Source organism: Cricetulus griseus, chromosome 2, assembly GCF_003668045.3.
Source record: "Cricetulus griseus strain 17A/GY chromosome 2, alternate assembly CriGri-PICRH-1.0, whole genome shotgun sequence".
Lineage (NCBI taxonomy): Eukaryota > Metazoa > Chordata > Mammalia > Rodentia > Cricetidae > Cricetulus > Cricetulus griseus.
In genome coordinates this window covers 132,431,313-132,456,315 of record NC_048595.1, presented here as the reverse complement: position 1 = coordinate 132,456,315, position 25,003 = coordinate 132,431,313, and the positions used below count along the sequence as shown (strand labels likewise).

The following is a 25,003-nucleotide window of genomic DNA, read 5'->3' as shown; positions in this document are numbered from 1 at the left end:
ATATAGAATTCTCTTGATGGCTAAAGATGTGTTTTCAAACTATTCCCCTTGTATTTCTTCTCTTGAGAACTCTGTTTAGTTTCAAAAACCATTTTTAATTTGATGCTTATTTATTGTTTTTGCTATTTCTTTGAAATTTTTCTATACTCTGGACACAGACATGTCATATTTATAGCTAGCAAATATTTTCTCCCATTCCACTAATGTTATCTTCAGTTGCCTGACTTATTCTTTTTGGGGAGGCTATGTGATATTTTTAAAACTTCTTTATTGAGTCTTAGGGTGTTTCCCATCAGGCACCACAATTCTGTTCACTTCCCAATCCTTCCCATATTCCCCCTCATCCCTGCTGTACCCCCTCCATGAAAGAAAACAAAACTCAGTAAGCAAGCAAGCAAGCAAGCAAGCAAGCAAGCAAAAGGAACAACAACAACAAACCCAATAAACCAAACCAAAACAAAACCACATCAGGTACAGTAAAATCTCTGTTTTTCCTTCTTTCCTGCCTCTCCATCACCTCTTCATCCATCTTGGTGATATTGGAAGATTTGGTGTGTCATATATTATACTCCTTTGTAAACTATATCAGCTTGAATGGAAAATGTTCATTGCAATGAGTCACTTGTCTGGCTCAAGGCATCTGAGTTTTGGTACATCATCCTCACTGGATCATCACGACAGCTTTTCTGGGATATCCTGTGGCCATCCCAGTTTTACAGATCTTGAGGGTATTGTTCTATATGACCAGTCCCTTCATCAGCTCCAGCAGGACCTAGATGGGGTACATGTCAGTGTGGTTCAGCCCAAAGCCCCGTTGTGGGCCTGAGTGTTAGCCAGGCAGGTCAGATGGAGCCACTAGGGCCACCTGCCTAGTGTGCAGGGCAGAGTCAGCACCCCTATATTCATGTCCTCAAGCTAGGTTCATCCTAGTCTGTGGTGAGGTGTGGGGCTCTCTTTCCAGAGTACAGGAGCCAGTGTCCTTTAATGACCAGCAAGAGGCAAGGCCAGCTTTCCCAGGGCAGTGAAGGGCAGGGCTGTCTCAACATAGCCCTCTGATTTCATTTCACATGGTTCCTAAGTTCTCCTGGGGTGACACTGGCCACAGACATCAACACAGACCCCATCTGTAGCTGGGCCATTGACGTAGATATGGCCCTTGGCAGCAGCTTGATCTGGATGACATCCTGGCTCTGGGTGGAAGGAATGGGCACTCAAGTGGAAATGGTTCTGGTATCCATGTGGCCACCAGACACTTTCAAGGCCTTAGATTTCATCTCCAGCCCTGAGCCTCTATTGTGAACACTGGTGTCAATGCAAGACCCAGACTTCAGGTCAGACCCAAGCCGCAGTAGGACTGTGGACCCCACCATGGTACTCCGCAGCACCTGGGTCTGGATGTTACCACTGCCTCCAGCAGCAGTATGGCCTTGATACACTAATTTTGTCCTTGATCTTGGGTGTCTGCATGGCTGTAAATTGTAACAGAGCATCGGAGACCAGCACAGACTTTGGGTGCAGTTGGGCCACAGACCCTGACAAGGCCCTTATTGAAGCTTAGGACCATTGAGTAGCAGTGCAGGCCACTCAGATATGCATGCATATTCCCTTGATCAACAACCCAGACTCAGATAGCTGGTTTGATCCTGGGCTTCTTCCTGGCACTCTGTGGCAATAGGAGCCACATATGTCAATATTGACCCTGGCTGCTATAGGGCAGTGGACACAAGCATGGTCCTCTGCAGGAGTCTGGGCCTCAATGACCAACTTATTCTTTTGCTGTACAGAAGCTTTTAGTTTCATGAGGTGACCTGTATTGATTAGTGTCCATATTTCCATAGTGACAAGAGTCCTAAGATTTCTAGTCAACACATGCATGTTGAAGTGTACTCTTAATTTGTTCTCTAGTAGTTTTAGAATCCAGGTTTTAGATTGAAATCCACAATTCATATTAAGGTGATTTTTTGTGCAGAATGTGATGTAAAGATATACTTTCATTATTCTACATATAGACTTTGTTTTAACAGAACTATTTGTTCTAAGAGAGTGTCTTTTGCCCCAGTGTATATTTTTTTGTGCCTTTGTCCAATGTCAGGTGGCTGTATATTATTATGTATGATAAAATGACTATTATTTATTAGGTATATGATTTATATATCAGTCCTTGATTCTCTTCAATTTGTCTATTTTTCTGCCAATATCAAACTAGTTTTATTAATATAATTGTATATTATAATAACTTGAAATCAGGTGTGATGATACCTTTAGCAGTATTCTTTTGGTTCAGGATTGTTTAAATATCTGTAGCCACTTATGATTCCATATTAATCTTAAGTCTGCTTTTTTTGTGCCAATACCATGATGTTTTTATTGCTATAGTTTTGTAGAACAACTTGAAATCAGGAATGGTGATACCTCCAGAAGTTTTTTTCTTATTCAGGAGCAATTTATCTATACTGGATTTCCTTTTTTTCTCCATTTTTCAAATTTAAATTAGAAACAAGATGGTTGTACATGCCAATCCCAGTTCCCTCTCCCTCCCCTCCTCCCCTTTCGCCCACTAACACCCTACCTATCCCATAACATTTGTGCTCCCCAGGGAGAGTGAGGCATTCAATGGGGGTCTCAACAGTCTATCATATCCTTTGAGATAGGTCCTAGGCCCTTCCCCATGTGTCTAGGCTGAGGGAGTATCATTTAATGTGAAATGTGAAACTCCATTCCTATCCTAGGGATAAGTACTGATCAAGCGGCCCCATAAATTTCCAAGGCCTCCTCACTGACACCCACATTCATGGGGTCTGGATCAGTTCCATGCCGGTTTCCCAGTGATCAATCAAGTTCTTGGGGGCCAAGAACTCCTCCTTGTTCAGGTCAGCTGTGTTTGTGGGTTTCACCAGCCTGATCTTGACCCCTTTGGTCATTGCTCCTCCTTCTCTGCAACTGGATTCCAGTTCAGTTGATAGTATAGCTGTGGGTATATGCTTCTACTTTCATCAGCTGCTGGATGAAGGCTCTAGAATGGCATATAAGTTAGTCATCAATCCCATGATCAGGGGAGGGCATTTAAGGTAGCCTCTCCACTCTTGCTAAGATGGTTAGTTGGTGTCATCCTTGTAAATCCCTCGACAATTCCCTAGTGCCTGATTTCTCTTTAAACCTATACTGGCTCCCTCCCTGATGGTATCTCTTATTTTGCTCTTTGTTATGATAAATCTTTCTGCCAAAAGCCGCCTGAGCCTCACTGCCATATGTGCGCTTTACGCCAGCCGCTCGCCCGAGTTAGGGACCAAATGAATACACAGAAACTTGTATTAGGTACAATGCTGCTTGGCCAATGACTTGGATTCTCATCTGTTAGCTCAGTCTTAACTATCATAAACCTATATATTTTATAAGACTTATCTTATCGGACGCCTTATTGGCGTCCCTCCTTGTCGGTGGATCACATCATGCCACTGGAGCAGGAGCGGAGGGGAAAAAGAGGGCCCTTCCTGTTTCTCCTTCACTTAAATATGAGTGTCCTTGCTATGTCATTTCCTGTCTGGATCATCACTTCTCTACTACATTTCCCAGAATCCTCTTTGACTCCTAGTCCTGCCTAACTTGCCGTTTCATTGGCCAAACAGTATTTTATTTAACAGTCAATAAGATAAACATACACAGTACATTCCCCATCAGTTCTTCTCTATTCTTCCCCCTCCACAACCATCCTGCTCCCATATGTCCTCCTCTTCTTCCCTTCTCATTCTCCTAGCTCCCTCTCCCCTCCCCCCCATGCTCCCAATTTGCTCAGGAGATCTTGGATCCCTTATGAACATTAATGTAAAAATACTCAATAAAATATTGGCAAACCAAATCCAAGAACATATCAGAAAAATCATCCACAATCATCAAGTAGGCTTCATTTCTGTGATGCAGGGTTGGTTCAACATACGAAGATCCATCAATGTATTCCACCATATAAACAAACCGAAAAAGAGAAACCACATGATCATTTGACTAGATACTGAAAAAACCTTTGACAAAATCCAACACTCCTTCATGATAATGGTTCTGGAGAGGTCAGGGATAACAGGAACATACCTAAACATAATAAAAACAATATACAGTAAACTAACTGCCAACATCAAACTAAATGAAGAGAAACTCAGTGGGATTTCTCTAAAATCAGGAACAAGACAAGGCTGTCCACTCTCTCCATATCTCTTCAATATTGTATTTGAAGTGCTAGCTAGAGCAATAAGACAACAAATGGAGATCAAGGGGATACAAATTGGAAAGAAAGCAGTCAAAACTTCACTGTTTGCAAATGGTATGATAGTTTACATAAGTGACCTGAAAAACTCTACCAGGGATAAACTGCTGCAGCTGATAAACACATTCAGATAGTGGCAGGATACAAGATTAACTAAAAACAAATCAGTAGCCCTACTACATACAAATGATAAGAGGACTGAGAAAGAAATCAGAGAAATATCACCATTTACAATAGCCACAAACAACATAAAATATCTTGTGTTAACACTAACAAAACAAGTGAAAGACCTGTATAGCAAGAATTTGAGTCTTTAAAGAAAGCAAGTAAAGAAGATTCCAGAAAATGGAAAGATCTCCTATGCTCTTGGATAGGTAGGATCAACATAGTAAAAATGGCAATCTTGCCAAAAGCAATCTACAGAGTCAATGCAATCCCCATCAAAATACCTGCACAATTCTTCATAGACCTTGATAGAATAATACCCAACTTAATATGGAGAAAGAAAACACCCAGGATAGCAAAACAACCCTTACTAAATTCTGTGAGGAAGAAGGAAGCATTCCACAACTGGAAAGGAAGATTAGGCTGTCCTGTGGTTGAGATGACAGTACTGACAAATATTTTCTCGTCCACCTTTGATTGAATGAACTAGCTGTAAGACTACTAGAAGAAATTTTGACCAATTCAAGAGTTCCTATATTTCTTTCAATTGTCAGATAAAAGTGAACATTATACCAAGGGATCCATCAAATAGAAGCTTAGTCATCATAATGTGTGATTTTTCTTATGATAGAAGATATAATTTTCTTAAAGTCCTTTGATGTAATTTTCTTGAAGCCTTTTCTTGAAACTAGTGCTGGAAGAAAATGCAAGCAAGACATATCCTACTACCCAATAATTGAAGACAGGAGAACACAGAGTACTTAGCATGCAAGAAAAATTTCAGCCATGTAAAAATGTAAAACTAGAAGATACATAAAATAATATGCACACACTATTTACAATGAATTCACAAAAAAATGACAGTTTTACATTTGCTCACATAGCAATATCTGCTCAAACACAGGTGAGGGTCTAGGCCCTGCTCCAAATTATATGACAGGTTTTGAAGATCCCCCATGGATGGCCTCACCCTCCCTGGGGAGCAGAAAGGGGATGGAATAGGGGATTGGTGGGGGACGGGGGAGGGGGACAGAAGGGAGAAAGGAACTGGAATTGACATGGAAAACATGTTTGTTTCTAATTTAAATAAAAAAATACTTAAAAATTTGCCATTTTTACTATGTTGATCCTGCCTATCCAAGAGCACTTTCTGGTATCTTCTTTAATGTCTTTCTTTAAGGACTCAAAGTTCTTGTTATACAGGTCTTTAACATGTTTGTTTTAAGTTATCCCAAGATATTTTATGTTGTTCATGGCTATTGTGAAGGGTGATGTTCCTCTGCCATTTTTCTTAGCTCATTTATTGTCTATATAATAGGGCTTTTGAGTTAATATTGTATCTTGCCACTTTGCTGAAGGTGTGTATCCACTATAGTAGCTCCCTGGTAGAATCTTTCCTGTCACTTATATAAACTATCATATCATCTACAAATAGTGAAAATTGGACTTCTTCCTTTTTAATTTGTATGCCCTTGTTCTCCTTTTGTTGTCATATTGCTCTAGCTAGAACTTCAAGTACAATATTGAAGAGATATGGAGAGAGTGGAGAGCCTTGTCTTGTTCCTGATTTTAGAGGAATCGAGTTAAGTTTCTCTCCATTTAGTTTGATGTTGGCTGTTGGTTTGCTGTATATTTCTTTTATCATGTTTAAGTATGTCCCTGTTATCCCTGATCTCTCCAAGACCTTTATCATGAAGGAGTGTTGGATTTTGTTCAAGGCGTTTTCAGTTGCTACTGAGATGATCATTCCATTTTTCTTTTTCAGTTTGTTTATGTGGTGGATTGTATTGATGGATTTTTGTATGTTGGACCATCCCTGCATTTCTGGGATGAAGCCTACTTAATCATGGTGGATATTTTTTGATGTGTCCTTAGATTTGATTTGCCAGTATTTAATTTAGTATTTTTGCATCAATGTTCATGAGTAGTTCTCTTTCTTAGTTTGTCTTTGTGTGGTTTGCATACCAAAGTAATTTTACCCTCATAAAAAGCATTTGATATTTGTTCTGCTGAAGGGACTGTAATGAGAAACAAATCTGGAATAAAACCTAATTGTCCACTAACTAGTAAAATATAAATAACAGAAAACTAAACTGTTGAGTAGAAATGTACAATTAAATCTCCTACAGTAGAAAAATGGTTAAACTACAGTGATGAATTTCATGAACATATTGTGGAGACTTTAAAAAATCAAGCCATAAAATCCACCAGAAGATTTTAGACATAGAGTAAGGATTACCAGCCTACAATCCACACTGCCAAAGAAGCTAATAAACATGGAGGTCCCTAAGAGAGACATACATGGAGAAGGGGAGAGGTTCAAGATCTGCTGAGCAAATTGGGAGCACGAGAAGAGGGGGAAGGGAGCTAGGAGAATGAGAAGAGGAGAGGAAGAGGGATGCCGAGGACATGAGGGAGCAGAAAATATGAGTCAGGGGAAGAATACACAATAACAAGAATGGAGATATCATAATGGAGACATTTTTGGTTTACAGAGAAATCAGGCACTAGGGAAATATCTGGAGATCTACAAAGATGACACCAGCTAACTATCTCAGCAACGGAGGAGAGGCTACCTTAAATGCCTTCCCCTGATTATGAGATTGATGACTGACTTATATGCCTTCATCCAACAGCTGGTGGAAGTAGAAGCAGACACCCATAACTAATCACCAATCTGAAATGGAACCCAGATGCAGAGAAGGACCAGTGAAGAGCACAGAGGTCCAGACCAGGCTGGTGAAACCCACAGAAACAGCTGACCTGAACATCTGGGAACTCTTGCTCCCCAGTCTGATAGCTGGAATAACAGCATGGGACTGATCCAGACCCTAGGAAGATGGGTTTCTGGGAGGAAAACTCAGAAATCTATGGGACCTCCTGTAGAAGCCCAGTATTTATCCCTAGCATAGGTGTGGACTTTAGGAGCCCAGTCCATATAGAGGAATACTCCCTAAGCCAAGGCACACAGGGGTGGGCCTGGGCCCTACCCCAAAGGAAACGAAAGACTCTGATGACACCCTATTGAAGGACTCACCATCCAGGGGGAGCAGAAAAGATATGTGACAGATAAGGTTTTAGTTGGGGGGGTGGGTAGGGGAGGACGGGTGGGAGAAGGGAAATGGGATTGTCATGTAAAACAATTCTGTTTCTAATTCAAATAAAAAAGTTGGAAAAAAAATTTCTAATAAATTTAAGATATACAGAGGTACAACTTTACTTTTATAGAATACATATGCCTTTTATGAATCTTACTGGGAACACAGACAATTAATAGAAACAAAATCTAGACTGTAGTTCCATCTGGAGTCAAGTTATTTGAACACAGGAAATAATTGTTCTTCGCTGTAAATACTGGTCATAGTTTTTTCTCCCTTGGTCTTCTTTTCTTCTATTGTATTATGAATATTTTTTAAAAAATATTTTTGTCTTATAATTAAACACAATGTCCAAAATATACTATGTCAAAAATAGAGGATAAAATAGAATTGTCTTCCTAATAAGTAATTATATATAATAACATTTCCATAAATAATTTCATGAATATCTGTCACATGGAGTGAAAATTAACCTATAAATAGTTCATTTCAGAGATACCAAAAAGTACAAATGGTCCATTGAAGCTATTCACAATTTGGAGTATTGAAAAGCCATAATTATTTTATAACAAAATTTTATCATTTTAAGAAATATTTTTTGTTATCTAGAAAAAGTTCCAGTATGATTTCCTTGTAATAGTTTGTCTCTCTTTCATCTTATATACCTCAGCTTATATGTATTTGTCTCTCTGTGATTTCTTTCCTGAGTGTCTATCTCTGATTGTCTCTCTTTGAAGAAATGATGTAGTTTCTGAAATTTCCTTAGTTTATTAATGAGAGAGAAGAGTTGGTCCCAGTGTTTCAAGGTAATGAAAGGTGTGCTCAGGACCAGCACATTTAACAATGCAGCAAATGTTAGATGTTAATGTGATAGTTTACAATTGGTATTTTAAATACCTTCTAATTAACTTTTAAATTCTTGCCAAGTATGCTAATGATATAATCTATCATCAGGACTTAATTTGTGATTTAGATTATTTTATTGTCAATTTTCTTTTTAAAGATGGATATTGTGTTTTAGTTTCCTGTTCCCTATGCTTTCAAAGACTTCTTAACAGAATATCTTGGGAAAGTGAATTAGAAATAGTTAAAATGACTATTTATTCATACATTTATTGGAAGACTGAAGTGTACAAAAAGCCATAGAATATGAATATGGTTGTGGTAGTTAGTTTCAAGATATTTGTAGTTTATAACTGGTAAGCAACAGTGACAAAATATGGTCTATGCGGCACAACCACTGATATGTAAATCTGTTGCATGGAAAGGGAAGGATGGTTGACTTGTAAAATTACCTTGAATTATATAATATTTTAAATGCTTAGAGTGTAATATAATCAAATTATATATTTTGAAAATATTTTGTATATGCTAATTTGTAGTCTTATGTACAATGGATTGCAAATATTACTACACTAGTGACTGAATAAAATGGAAGCCCTAAGAAAGAATTCTATTCAAATGTTGATTTACTGCCAAACATGTATTTCTACAATTGAGAGAAAAGTAGAACTCCATGTAAAAGTTTTATGTATTGTGAAATATTACTAATATTATCTCTTTGTTCAGAAAAAGTACTGGAAAAACAGATGAGATTCCTCAACCTGATGAGTCACACAACATAGCTGTATATACCAGACAAGAACGTGGACCTATGTTTACTGACGAACAAATAGCTACAATGAAGTTTGTAGAGTTCTTAGCTATCTTAAAGAAACTGTGAGTATTCTTTTTGGTACAGTTTGTGTCACTGAAGATTATTGTGACTAGTTTTTTTTTAAAGTTAGTTTTCAGTTGTTTGCAAATTCATGTGCATTATTCATATAACATGACATGCAAGACTGACAAATTCAGGAGAAGAGGAATGTCTGGAGACTGTCCCTAGATGATAACAACATTCATGAACTCAGTCCTCATGACATGCCCTGGATATACTGCCATGTGGCTCCTCATTTCAGTTTTACTTTGTAAAAAAACATGTGCTGTGTACTGATGATAAGTAAAAATTGTTTGTGATTTCATTAGTTTTTAATTACTTGATGGCTTTCCACTGACTTTAAAAAATGTTTTAAAAGTTTAATGCTAAGAAAACATATAAGACAATTTATAAATATAGAAAATATTTAAAAATCATAGTTTTTTAATTTTATTTTTTAAATTTTTTTAGTTCAAACAAATTAGGAACAAGCTTGCTTCACATGTCAATCCCTTCCCTCCCCCCCCCCGCCTGCCTCCCACCCCATCCACCCTCCACTCCCCAGGCAGGGTAGAGCCCTCGACAAGGTTCCCCAAAGTCTACTACATCATCCTGGGAAGGGCCTAGGCCCTCCCCCATGTGTCCAGGCCAAGAGTGCATCCCTTCACATGGGATGGGCTCTCAAAGGGCCTTCTTATACCAGGGAAAAATACTAATCCACTACCAGGGGCCCTCTAGAGTGCAGAGGCTTCCTCCTTGAAATCCATGTTCAGGGGTTTGATTCAATCCTGTGCTGGCCTCTCAGACAGCAGTCTGGGGTCCATGTGCTGCCCCTTGTTTAGGCCAGCTGATAGTGTGGGTTTCACCAGCCTGGTACTGACCCCTTTGATCTTCATTCCTCCCTCTCTGCAACTAGGTTCTAGAGTTCATTTCAGTGTATATCTGTGGGTGTCTGCCTCTGCTTGCATCAGCCACTGGATGAGGGCTCTAGGATGGCATAAAAAGTAGTCATCAGTCTCATTAAAGGGGAATTTAAACTGTCTTTTCCATCACAGAGCCTTTAAGCACACTTAACTTTTATTACATTTCATTTCTTGAGTATATTGTCTTGCAATTGGGACACAACTGCCTAGTTGTAGAAGGGAGATAAATGGAGAGGACAGCTTGGTAGGGTTGATTCATTCCATATACCTTTACAAGAGTTTTATTTTATATGGAACTCTGGTTGTCAATCTTGCAGAGCAACTGCCTTTACCTGATGAACCATGTCTGGGCCTGAGTCTGTGTTTCTTTTATTCTATTACAATGAAAAATTGTATGGGCCAATCCCATAATTGTTGCTGTATTCTAATAGTTAACCACAAGCCTGTGATTCTGATTCTACTTCCAAAGTGAAGACAAGTGGGTGGGTAGTTCATTTAATGTTGTTGGCCACATTTAGTAACATAGACATTTTCATGTTAATAACTTTTGCAATGGAGTTGGATGTCTTACATAAAAAGAACAAAAGCAATTAAAATAAATTCTGTTTACTGGTGAATAAGTTGTCAGGTCTGCAGCCTTTCTGTTTCTTTCTGACTATTGGAACCATGGTCAGTTAGATTTATCTGTTGCTTTCATGATGCAGCTAGCTATCTTACATTCTCTAAAGTCCTTTGCTATACTGTTTGAATTTTAATGAATGAATATTAATTTTGAGTTACAAAAGCTACTTTTAAAGGAAAAGCAAACATTCTTGGGGATATTAAGAATCTTTTGAATATTGATGACTTGGTGAGATATTTAATCACATTGACTTCATAACTTCTACTCCAAGCCTGTAGCTCTGAGTTTAGTAGTGATGAGGAACGATGGCTTTGGACATAAAAGTCATCATCAGACATCACTGAGGCTGTACAACTCAGAGCCTGTGTTAGAACTAGACAGTTCAAAAATTGGTAAGTCAATTGTCAAAAAGACAATGTGCAGGAAAGAGAGAAGGGAGGATAGAAAGGTGTCTTGGGAGACTTTGTGTTAAGTTTCGTTTTTTAAAGCATATCAGATTGACTATAAATTCATTCTAGTTTGCAGTTAAGTTACTGAACTTTACATTAAGAACTGGTACTTGCTAATTAAAACTACAACAAACAAAAACAAGAATGAGGAAAATAAGAATAAGAAAATGTTAGATAACTTCACAGTGGCAACATAAGTACATACTGAAGATACTAGGAGCATTACAGCCATAGGTCTTCTCAATATACAGTTTAGAATTGAGCCTTGATCCTTACTTTTGATTGGTAGTTAGCAAGAAGCAAGCTTGCTGTTTTCTTGTGTACCCATTCCTTAGGTAAATCTTAAAGGGATGAGTACTTTAAGATTCTGATTCTGATGAGTACTTTTATTGAGTTTAGACATAATTGGCAAAGGGAAACATTTCAAAAGGAGTAGGCATTGAATAATAATTACAATTAGAAGCTGTGAACAATTTTGATCTCCTAACAAACTTTGGAAACTGTGGGAAATTATAGTTTCATCCATTCTAGAATGAATTCAGCATAAGCTTTTGAGCTCTTTTTTAGTAATTTTTCCAACATTGGAATTTCAGGAACATATTATGTTTTACCTTCTGTGGAGCTTATATTCTTAAATATAATTGAGAATGCATACTCTTCACCATGCATGACACTTGGTGTTGTGGGCTTCGGAGAAAGTTAATCCAGCCTTAAGTGATAGAGCTTTGTGGAAACAATGGGTGAAATTCTCTCTGATGGGTGGCTGGATGAGATATTTTATGAAATAACAAAGTAGCCAACTTATTGTCTCAGGTAAGTGTCCTCTGTGCAAAGGAACCAAATGTGAAAGAATGGGTCTGACAGCATAGTTTGTAACACACTGACCTGCAAGGAGGTCACTTTTCCTGACAAGTGTAACATGTGAGGAAGGTAGGGGAGAGGGAGGAGGCCTCAGAAGGACTCAGGAATCAGATACTCAAGAAGTGGCTCATGGGCAGTGGTTGAATTTCAATGTTGGTGGAATGCCAACCGTTCATTTATTCATGGTCATCATTGCTGCCATGAGGAGATTTGGGGTGGGCCTTCCCTCTGTTTCAGGCAAGGAATGACTGTAGCCCTTTTTCTCTGGAGAATTCAGGGAAGTCATCTCATACTGTCCAATGTATTTAGTGGCATTGACTAAAACATTACCAGCTTTTAAAATGTAATTATGGAATACAATGTAGAAAACAACATATTTATAGTCCTCTAACTCTTAAAAATGTGACTTCTCTGGGTTTGGGTATGGTGTCAAGAGTAGGAGATGCAAGGAATTAAAAAATGATCTTGATTTCAAAAGTGGCTGTACAAGTTTGCACTCCTACCAGAAGTGGAGGAGTGTTCCCCTTTCTCCACATCCTCTCCAGCATAAGTTATCATTGGTGTTTTTGATTTTAGCCATTCTAACTGGAGTAAGATGGTATCTCAGAGTCCTTTTGGAAAGCAGGAAGGTTGTGTAGGGGGAAGAATAGAGGAGAGCAAAATAAGAGATACCATTAGGGAGGGAGCCAGAATAGGTTTAAAGAGAAATCAGGCACTGGGGAAATGTCCAGAGATCTACAAGGATGACACCAACTAACAATCTAAGCAACAGTAGAGGCTACCTTAAATGCCTTTCCCTGATCATGACATTGATGACTGACTTATATGCCACCCTAGAGCCTTCATCCAGCAGCTGTTGAAAGTAGAAGCAGGTACCCACAGCTCAATACCGAACTGAACTGGAATCCAGTTGCAGAGAAGGAGGAGTGATGAGCAAAGGGGTCAAGACCAGGCTGGTGAAACCCACAGAAACAGCTGACCTGAACAAGGAGGAGTTCTTGGTCCCCAGACTGATTACTGGGAAACCAGCATGGAACTGATCCAGACCCCATGAATGAGGGTGTCATTGAGGAGGCCTCAGAAATCTATGGCGCCTCTTGTAGTAGATCAGTACTTATCCCTAGCATAGGAATGGACTTTGAGAACTCATTCCACATAGAGGGATACTCCCTCAGCCTAGACACAAGGGGGAGGGCCTAGACCCTATCCCAAAGGATATGACAGACCCTGAAGACCCCCATGGAAGGCCTCACTCTCCCTCGGGAGCAGAAATGGTATGAGATAGGTAGGGTGTTTGTGGGGGGCAGGGGAGGAGGGGAGAGAGAGGGAACTGGGGTTGACATGCTAAACAGTCTTGTTTCTAATTTAAATAAAAAAAAACGGAGAAAAAAAAGATCATGAAAGCAGCCTGAGGTCCTTAGAGAACACTTGGCCCAGTTGCTCTTCTATTTCTCCAATTAAAGATGCTTCCTTTGAGGGAATGAGACATCTGAAGATCATTACATTTCGGCAGAGCAGTGATGCAGAGACACTTCTCAGAAGGACTCAGAGGACTCACTTCCTGAAAGAAAGCAGTGACTGTATTTGCCTTTTGGAATCAGACTGTGTAACACCCAAATGCAGCCTGGATCTCCCACTGTCCTCCAGTGAAGTGGCTCATTAGATGAGGTCTGGGACCACACTTCCGGGCTGTGTGCCAATCAGAAAAGTGCCATCGAGTTCTCAGTTTTGTGGAAATGCCACATTTGGAGTAAAGCTGCTTGGAAACAAGCTGGGAAGGCACTCACATAGAAAATGGGACCTTTGTTTGAAGCCAAGATAATAAAAAATGGTGTAAATACAGACATTTATATTTATGATAGGATCCACGATCATAGATGCTACAGGAAGTCATAATTAAAGGAAGACAGTTACTTGAGAGGATATAACAAAGAAGAGAAATGTTAACTCTTTGGCATCTTATAGATATTAGGCCAGAGGACAGCACTGGATGTTTGTCTGTTTGTAGCATCAAGAGGCACAGTTACACTTGGGAGATATTCAAACCACTCAACTTGGTCTGTGATCAGAAGAATTGAGGTCGTGAAACAGAATGCTCTGAACATTGGCTGTGAAAACTTTGGGAAAATTCTACCTTTTAATATTCAGTTTACTACTCTAGAAAAGCCAGAAACTCATGCTATCATTGTTGCTAGATCCAGATGAGTCAAAACTGCCTTGCAAATAATTTCCATGAATGAAATATAAAGCTTATTCCCATCTCAAGATAATTTTTCTTTCAAGACAGACTATATAAATATCCATTGTGATAAACAAGCAAATAATCTCTTACTTATTTGTCAATTATTTATATTAGTTTACAATATCTTTTTCTTTTTTTGTTTTTAGTTTTTTGAGATGGCTTCTCTGTGTAGCTTTGGAGCCTATCCTGGCACTCACTCTGTAGACCAGGCTGGCCTCGAACTCACAGAGATTTGCCTGCCTCTGCCTCCAGAGTGCTGGGATTAAAGGCATGTAGCTTACATATGTTTTATTGTGGCATTATTATACTATAGTTCAAAATGTTTCATGTTATAATTGTTTACATATGAATGAGCTTTTAAAAAGCATCTTTGTATCAATCTTCTGTAGTTTAGAAATAAACAAGGTCTTCTATTACAACATTTCTAATATCATACTTTGTAAATATATTGTTTAGAGTATATTTTAAAGTAAACCTTAACTTTCTTGGTTTCAGTGACTCATTTTTTACATTTCAAGTTAGATATTTTCATAGAAATATTTTAAAAGTAGAAATACAATAGAAAGAACACATTAGGCACTATGATATCATATTTTATGGCCTTACTGGAAAAATCTTAATATGTATTTTATTACAGAATTAATAACACACTGCTGAGTAGTATTCCATTGTGTAAATGTACCACATTTTCTCTATCAAAGCTGGGGAAACAGCATTAGACCAAACCAAGCCCTCTGAATGTGGGTGCCAGCTAGGAGGCCAAGACAGTCTGTGGGACCCCATTCACAGTCAGGGAGCAGAGAGCAATAGGTACATATGCTCATTTTGCTTCCTTACTGTTATTCATGGGTGGCTCTTCCCACCCCAGTTAACCTAATCAAGATTATCCTTCACAGATATGTTTAGATATTTTTCTGCAAGGTGATTCTAGAATCTGTTAAGTTTGCAATCAATATAATCCCTCGGCTCAGAATAGAATTGCTTATTATTTTCTTTAAGCATCTTTAATATATGTAAAAGATATTTAACTAGACCCATGTGTATTTGCATGTCTGCCTTAAATGAACACACATTATTGTAATATATTTACATGTATTTTCTTTTAATTATTTCAAATAGTTATAATGAAGTCTGGTAATAATGATAGTTTTATCATACATGCATATTCATTTATTTTAGCAGTGATAGTGATAAAATGGTTTTCATATTTTTTAATAGTTGATTCTAGCTCTTTGTAGAACTGTGATGGAAAAATAATGTACCTTGTCTGAGTTTTATCATTTAAAAGTATGTTAAATATAACTAGTTCTGAGTGCTTTATAAGACCTCAAGGACATTCACAGGAAGTACCCAAATGCATATAACTATGCACATAGTAGGACACACACACACACACACACACACAGACACACACACGCAGACACGCAGACACACATACAGCTCTTGCCTCTTTTCTATCCTGAGTTAGGCCCGACAGGATGACCTATGTCAGCTGCACGGGCTATTTTTCCTTTCTACTTACTGTCAATTGAATTCATCTTATGGAATCAGTAGAGGACAACAAGGGGTGAGGGGCTCTGAGGTCTGGGTCATCCCCTTGCCTGTTTCTTGCCACTCAGGCACAGTTGCGTGTATGCTTTTACAAAATGCCTATATTAGGTATTTTTGTGTGGCTATGAGCAAAAGGACTGACACAGGAGAACAAGCATTCAGAGCATGTGCCCATTGAAGACATTTCAGATTCAATCCACAGCCTCTCACCTTCTACCACTAGTAATCTCTCTGAATATGTTACCTTATCTTTTTCCTTGTCCCTTCAGGCCAGGCTGCTTGTAACCCACTGTTGTTTTCTGTCCTTTGCTCCAGCTGCTGGTCTATTACCTCTATACTGTTTTCCCTCAGTGCTGTGTAGTTACTTGTTATAACTACAATAATATATATATATATATATATATATATATATATATATATATATATAAAACATTCATTCAGTCTTGGGAAATTAGTCTCCAGCCACATTGAGTACAGGATATCCCTTCCAGCCTTGGGAGAGTTAAGAGCTCTCAGGTAGCTTGGCTGCTTTGCTTCTCTGATCTTCAGCTTGAACCCCAATCTGTCTCTAGGTTTATATTATTCATGTTAAAATTCTCAGCACCCCAGAGTGTTATACTGATGCACACTGTTTCCTAGTAGAGAATAATCAAACCCAACTCACAATTCTATCATATCATCCCACATTCTCTGATTGGAAATCTCTTTCATATACCTTGGACAGTGTTTCTCCTTTGCTTTGAAAATTTCTCTATCAGTGATCCATTTTTTCATGAAGACTTTTATGATAAACCTTTCACATATAAAATTTATTTAGACATTGTTCTCAGCAATTCCAAATAGTTTATTTCCATGGAGACTTTTTACTAAAGTGAAATCTTCCACAAAGATGAACGAACCATGCTCTTCGTCATGTTTAGTGTTTCTCTACATGAAATTCACAGTATGCACTAAGCATATTCACACCAAATCCAGCTGTTATTAGTAGTTGCAAATTCATGAAGCCCTTGTCAAAACTAAAATACTGTGGGAAAGGTTGCAGTCTATAGTTATCATAAGTTGTATTAGAGGAAAAATGTCTTTAGTGTTTTCACTGTTGTGACATGTTTTCCTTATTAAGTTGACACTTTAATACAAGGTAGAATTCAATTGAATTTAAGCTATATAGGATTTATCCATGTGAGCATTCTAAGGGAGGTATTGACTCTCCAAAAAGAATCTGTGGAAATAGATGAGGACTGAAGAAGCTGTACTTATTTGAAATCAGTGATCAGTTAATTTCTGATGGTGACTTCATACTGTGGAATTTTGACTTTTAACTGTTTTCTACCAAGAATAGAAAAGAATGGAAATAAATGTTTTTTTTTGTTTTGTTTTGTTTTTTTTTAAATCATGCAGGTCAGTCATCTAGGGGAAATCTTTTAACCAAGAAAGACATATTAAAAAAATGATTTAAAGGACAGGTTGGGAAAGGATGATGGCTCAGGGAGTAAAGCACTTGCTGCAATGTGTGGAACCTGAGTTTGGATCCCAAGAACCACATAAATCTGGGCATGGTATAGCATATCTGTTATCCCAGCACTACCATAGTGTCACAAGAAGCAGAAACAAGTGACTCCCGGAAGCTCACCAGTATACAGCTAGATAGTTATGCATAAAGGCAAACACTGAGAACCCCTGTCTCAAACAAGGTAGAAAGTGAGGACCAATGCTTGAGACTGTCATTATAGTATGCATGTGCCCAGCTTTACATAGCCAAACAGGGGTTCACACATATACATAATCCCATACAAAGATTTTCAAAAGAACATGAAACATTTTATCCTGTAATGGTAATAGTGATAAATGTGCAAAAAATTCAAGTGTTTACTTTATAGAAAAGGAAGTAGTAATGGCAAGTTTACATATGAGAAAATGCTCAGTCTAGTGAAAATGAAAGGAATGACCAAAAATGGTAATGAAGACAGTACAGGCCATGAAATGAGAACATTTAAAAATTTGTCAAAAAAATTGATGCTAGAACCTATAGACATACTTGGACACTGACTTGGGTGAAAATCAGCAGAGGATATGAGGGAGCAGGAAGTTTGAGTTGTGGGAAGAATAGAGGGGAGCAAGATAAGAGATACCATAATACAGGGAGCCATTATAGGTTTAATGAGAAATCAGGCGCTAGGGAAATATTCTACAGTGATGATAGCAGCTAACAATCTAAGCAACAGAGGAAAGGCTACCTTAAATGCCCTAACATGATAATGAGATTGATGACTGACTTATATGCCATCCTATAGCCTTCACCCGGCAGCTGGTGGAAGTGGAAGCAGGCACCCAGAGCTAAACATTGAACTGAACTGGAATCCAGTTGTAGAGAAGGAGGAGTAATGAGCAAAGGGGCCAACAGCAGGCTGGTAAAACCCAAAGAAACAGCAGACATGAACAAGCAGGAACTCTTGGTTCCCAGAATGATAGCTGGGAAATCAGCATGGGACTGATCCAGACCCCATGAAATGGGTGTCAGTGAGGAGACCTCCGAAATCTATGGGGCCTTTTGTAGTAGATCAGTACTTATCCCTAATATAGGAATGGACTTTGGGAGCCCATTCCACATAGAGGGATACTCCCTCAGCCTAGACACAAGGGGGTAGGCCTAGGCCCTATACCAAAGCTTTACCCTCCCTGGGGAGCAGAAGGTTGTGGGATAGGTAGGGTGTTAGGTGGGGGCAGGGAGAGGTCACGAGAACAGGGGAGGCAGAAGGAACTGGGTTTGACATGCAAAATAATCTTGCTTCTAATTTAAATAAAAATGGAGAGAAAGAAAGAAAAAACAATGTTGATAAACAATATTGTGCAGAATAGCTGAAACTTCAAACAGCTGAATGGCAGTCTGTCTGGTCCACAGAACAACTGTACTCATTTATAACAATACACACACACACACACACACACACACACACACACACACACACACACACACACACACACCCCTAAGGCTATTGTAATAATGTGATTGTGACAGATGGCACCATTCTCAGCAGTCGTGGACAAGAGAATAGCTGTAAATCACAGTAGAGCCACACAGGAGACTGCTGCACCGTTGGAGAGAATGCAGTGGAATAATCGCCCATGCTCACTCACAGGGAAACCTGAGATTCAGAGATAAGTTGTGGCTGTTCATGTATAACATCACTTTGTTTACCGCAAATTTCTAAGGAAATGATAGTAAATGTGTGTATAAAATGTGTTTTATTTAAAATGAATTAAAATTACAAACATTTGAGCATATAATTCTTAAAGCACAGTGAATAAATTTATATATTCTTTATTGTATTGTTGTTTTTTAATTTTTTTAGCTTATATATATATAAATTTATATTTATATAAAAGAGCAATAATGGCAATATGTTATGCATCAATAGCAGCAACAGCTTTTCCAGGTTATGTAGTCCTTTGAACAAAATTGTAGAGACATCCAGCACACTCCATTTTTAAAAAAACAAAGAACAAACAAAAACAAACAAACAAACAAACAAACAAAAAAGTAAAAAACAAAATCCCAGAAGACAGCACAGTTCTGTTACTCTTATGGTACTTGGCACCATTTTTTTTTTTAATTAGTTTCTCAGGCATCATCTGGGAGAAAACCATTCTGAGCAACATCATTAAAAACAGCTCTGATAAAGCATGGTCACTACTGTGTATCATAAAGCAGGTCCACATATGAGTGAGTACATATCATGTTTGTCTTTTTGTGACTGGGTTACCTCAGAATGGTTTCTTTGAGTTCCTTCCATTTTCCTGCAAATTTCAAGATTCCATTGTTTTATTCTGCTGAGTAGTACTCCATTGTGTAAATGTACCACAACTTATCTATCAATTCTTCGGTTGAGGGGCATCTAGGTTGCTTCCAGTTTCTGGCTATTACAAATAATTCTGCTATGAAAATGGTTGAACATATGTCCTTGTTATATGAATGTGCTTATTTTGGATATTTGCCTAGGAGTGGAATTCCTGGATCTTGTGGTAGACTCATTCCCATTTTCTTGAGGAGTCGCCATACTGATTTCCACAGTGGCTGTACAAGTTGGCACTCCCACCAGCAGTAGAGGAGTGTTCCTCTTTCTCCGCATCCTCTCCAGCATAAACTGTCATTGGTGTTTTTGATTTTAGCCATTCTGACAGGAGTAGGATGGTATCTCAGAGTTGTTTTGATTTGCATTTCCCTGATGACTAAGGATGTTGAACACTTTCTCATCTGTCTTTCAGCCATTTTAGATTCCTTTCTTGAGAATTGTCTATTTAGTTCTGTACCCCAATTTTTAATTGGGTTATTTGGTGTTTGGGGGACTAGCTTCTTGAGTTCTTTGTATATTTTGCAGATCAGCCCCCTGTCAGATGTGGGGTTGGTGAATATCATTTCCCAGTATGTGGGCTTGCCATTTTGTCTTGTTGACTGTCTCCTTTGCCTTACAGAAGTTTCTGAGTTTCAGGAGGTCCCATTTATCAATTGACCTCAGTGTCTGTGCTACTGATGTTATGTTCAGGAAGTGGTCTCCTGTACCGATTAATTCAAGGGTATTTCCCACTTTGTCTTTTAATAGGTTCAGTGTAGCTGGATTTATGTTGAGATCTTTGATCCATTTTGACTTAAGTTTTGTGCAAAGCGATAGGCTTGGGTCTAACTGCAGTCTTCTACATGTCTGCAACCAGTTATGCCAGCATTATTTGTTGAAGATCTTCTCTTTGTTCCATCATATAAATTTGGATTGTTTGTCAAAAATCAGGTGTTCATAGGTGTGTGAGGTAATATCAGGGTTTTCAGTTCTATTCCATTTGTCTACCAGTCTATTTTTGTGCCAATACCAAGCTGTTTTCAGGACTATAGCTCTGTAATAGAGTTTGAAGTCAGGGATGGTGATGCCTCCAGAAGTTCCTTTATTGTATAGGGATGCTTTGGCTATCCTGGGTCTTTTGTTTTCTCCATATAAAATTGAGAATTGTTCTTTCAAGGTCTGTGGATAATTGTGTTGGGATTTTGATGGGGATTGCATTGACTCTGTAGATTGCTTTTGGCAAGATTGCCATTTTTACTATGTTGATCCTACCTATCCAAGAGCATGGGAGATCTATCCATTCTCTGGTATCTTCTTTAATTTCTTTCTTTAGAGATTCAAAATTCTATGGTACAGGTCTTTCACTTTTTTGATTAGTGTTATTCCAAGGTATTTTATGTTGTTTGTGGCAATTGTAAAAGGTGATGCTTCTCTGATTTCTTTCTCCACCAATGTGTCATCTGTATATAGTAGGGCTACAGATTTTTTTGAGTTAATCATGTATCCTGCCACTTTGCTGAAGGTGTTTTTCAGCTGTAGGAGTTCCCTGGTCGAGTTATTCGGGTCACTTATGTAGACTATCATATCATCTGCAAATAGTGAGAGTTTGACTTCTTCCTTTCCGATTTGTATTCCCTTGATCTCCTTTTGTTGTCTTATTTCTCTAGCTAGAACTTCAAGGGCAATATTGAAGAGGTATGGTGAGAGTGGACAGCCTTGTCTTGCCCCTGATTTTAGAGGAATTGCATTGAGTTTTTCTCCATTTAATTCGATATTGGCTGTTGGCTTGCTGTATATTGCTTTTATTATTTTGAGGTATGTTCCTGTTATCCCTGATTTCTCCAGGACCTTTATCATGAAGGGTGTTGGATTTTGTCAAAGGCTTTTTCGGCATCTAATGAGATGATCATGTGATTTTTTTTTCCTGAGTCTGTTTATATGGTGGATTACATTGATTGATTTTTGTATGTTGAACCATCCTTGCATCACTGGGATGAAGCCTACTTGATGGGGATGGATGATTTCTCTGATGTGTTCTTGGATTTGATTTGCCAATATTTTATTGAGAATTTTTGTGTCAATGTTCATGAGGGATATTGGTCTGTAGTTCTCTTTCTTAGTTGTGTCTTTGTGTGACTTGTGTATCAAGATTATTGTGGCCTCATAGAAAGAGTTTGGTAATGACCCTTCTGCTTCTATTGAGTGGAATACTTTGAGGAGAATTGGTATTAGCTGTACTTTGAATTTCTGGTAGAATGCTGCACTGAAGCCATCTGTTCCTGGGCCTTTTTTGGTTGGGAGACTTCTAATGACTGCTTCAATTTCATTAGAGGTTATAGGTATATTTAAGTTGCTTATCTGTTCTTGATTTAATTTTTGAAAGTGAATCTGTCCAGAATATTGTCCATTTCCTTTAGATTTTCAAAATTTGAGGAATATAGGTTTTCAAAGTATGACCTGATGATTCTCTGGATTTCCACTGTGTCTGTTGTTATGACCCCCTTTTCATTCCTGATTTTATTAATTTGCATGTTCACTCTTTGTTGCTTGGTAAGTTTTGATAAACGTTTGTCTATCTAACAAAAAGAACCAACTTTTTGTTATATTGATTCTTTGTATTGTTCTCCTAATTTCCACTTTATTGATTTCAGCCCTCAATTTGATTATTTCCTGGTATCTGCTCCTCCAGGGTATATTGGTTTCTTTGTTTTCTAAAGCTTTCTGTTGTTCTGTTAATTCTCTAGTGTGATTGTTCTACTGTTTTTTCATATGGGCATTTAGCGCTATGAAATTTCCTCTTACCACTGCTTTCAGAGTATCCCAAAGGTTTGGATATGTTGTGTCCTCATTCTCATTGAAATCTAGGAAATCTTTAATTTCTTGTTTTATTTCTTCCTGGACTCATGAATTGTGCAATTGGGTGTTACTTAATTTCCATGAGATTGTAGGTTTTTTTTGTAGTTCTTGTTGTTGTTGAATTCTAATTTTAAAGCATGGTGGTCTTATAAGACACAGGGTGTTATTTCAATTTTTTTTGTACTTGTTGAGGTTTGCTATGTTGCCAAGTATGTGGTCGATTTTAGAGAAGGTTCCATGTGGTGCTGAGAAGAAGGTAAATTGTTTTGTATTTGGGTGGAATGTTCTATAGATGTCTGTTAAGTCCAATTGCGCCATAACTTCTATTAGTTCTTTTGTTTCTTTGTTAAGTTTCTGTCTGGTGTTCCTGTCCAGTGGTGAGAGTGGGGTATGGAAATCTCCCACAATAAGTGTGTGCAGTTTTATGTGTGATTTGAGTTTTAGTAATGTTTCTTTTACAAATGTGGATGCCTTTGTATTTGGGGCATAAATGTTCAGAATTGAGACTTCGTCCTGATGGATTTCTTCTGTGATGAGTAGGAAATGACCTTCTTCATCTCTTTTGACTGATTTTAGTTTAAAGTCCAATTTGTTGGATATTAGGGTTGCTACCCCTGCTTGTTTCTTGGGTCCATTTGATTGGAAGATCTTTCCCCAACCTTTAATTCTTAGGTACCGGTCTGTCTTTGATGTTAAGGTGAGTTTCTTGTAAGCAGCAGAAGGAAGGATTCTGTCTTCTTTTCCATTCTGCTAATCTGTGTCTTTTTATAGGGAAATTAAGACCATTAATGTTGATGGATATTAATGACCATTGATTATTGTTCATTCTTGTTTGTTTTTGATTTGGTGATGGTGGCAAGATTATGTGTGGGATTCTAACACTTTTTTCTTTTGACTGTTGGAAAATTGTGATTATCTATTGCCTATGTTTTTCTGGTTGTAGTTAACTTTCCTGGGTTTCAGTTTACCTTCCAGTACTTTCTGTATGGCTGGATTGGTGGATATGTATTGTTTGAATCTGGTTTTTATCATGGAATATCTTGTTTTCTCCGTCTATAATGATTGAAAGCTTTGCTGGGTATAGTAGTCTGGGCTTGGAACCGGGGTCTCTTAGTATAGATAGAATATCGATCCAGGACCTTCTGGCTTTCAGAGTTTCCAGGGAAAAGTCAGGGGTGATTCTGATAGGTTTGCCTTTATAGGTTACTTGACCTTTTTCCTTTGCTACTCTTAATATTTTCTCTTTGCTGTGTATGCTTGGTGTTTTGATTATTATGTGGCAAGGTGACTTTTTTTTTTTTTGGTCCAGTCTATTTGGTGTTCTGTAGGCTTATAAGTATTTTCATTGGCATGTCTTTCTTTAGGTTGGGAAAATTTTCTTCTATGATTTTGTTGAATATGTTTTCTGCACCTTTGAATTGGGTTTCTTAACCTTCTTCTATACCTATTATTCTTAGGTTTGGTCTTTTCACAGTATCCCATATTTCCTGGATAGGGATTTGTTGGACTTAAGATTTTCTTTGGTTGATGAATCTATTTCCACTAGTGTGTCTTCAACCCCTAAGATTCTCTCTTCCATCTCATGTATTCTCTTGGTTGTGCTTACATCTGTAGTTCCTGATCGTTTACCCAGCTTTTCTATTTCCAGCATTGCCTCAGATTGTGCTTTCTTTATAGTCTCTATTTCAGTTTTTAGGTCGTGAACTGTTTCTTGTATGTTTTAGTTTGTTTTGTCTTCAATTTCTTTAAGTGATTTTCTCATGTCCTCTTTGAGTTCCTCTATCATTTTCCTGAAGATGTTTTTAAGGTCATTCTCTTCTGATTCATCTGTATTGTGATGTTGAGGTCTTACTGGTGTATGGTTCCTAGTCTCTGGTGGTGTCATATTGGGTTTTCTGTTGTTGGATGTGCTTTTACCTTGCCCTCTTCTCATCCTTTCTTTTGGTGGGTGTAGTAAGTGTTTCTTGTTCTCCTGATGGGTGTGGGACCACCTTTCCCTCCTGGTAGATGCAAACAGATCCAATACTCTGATGTCAGTTCTCTTCTCATGGATGGAGGTGTCACTGTTACCCGGGTATCAGCAATGTCCGGGCGTGCCGGGGCCCGCCGGAAGGGCAGCTGGAGGCAGAGCTGTCACTGGGCATCGGGGTATTGGATCCCGCTGCCGAACTCCATATGGACACTTGTGTCAGATGACTCTGAGCAGCGACAATGAACCGGAACTGGAAACAGTTCCTGGCCCACCTGAGCCAGCGGATGTAGGCCGGGCTGCCTCTGGGGGCTGCCTCTGGGTGTTTGGTGTTGTGTTCGTAACCCACTGCCACTGCCGAACTGGGTGCGGCAGGCAGGTCGCTTGCCTCAGATGATTCTGCACAGCAATGATGAACCTGAACTCTCTTTATTGTATTGTTATCTAAATTGTGTACATGTATTATTTTTGTGGGTAATTTATATA

At 38.4% G+C, this 25,003-nt stretch overlaps 1 protein-coding gene across 1 annotated transcript in view; it reads left to right on the top strand.

The window, feature by feature from the left end:
* Positions 1–25,003, top strand: part of Cnbd1 (cyclic nucleotide binding domain containing 1) — a 358,967-nt gene that overhangs the window by 45,711 nt on the left and 288,253 nt on the right. The window contains exon 4 of the mRNA XM_035439974.1: positions 9,088–9,237. Coding sequence (XP_035295865.1) covers positions 9,088–9,237 — 150 coding nt within the window. The remainder of the gene's footprint in view (positions 1–9,087; positions 9,238–25,003) is intronic.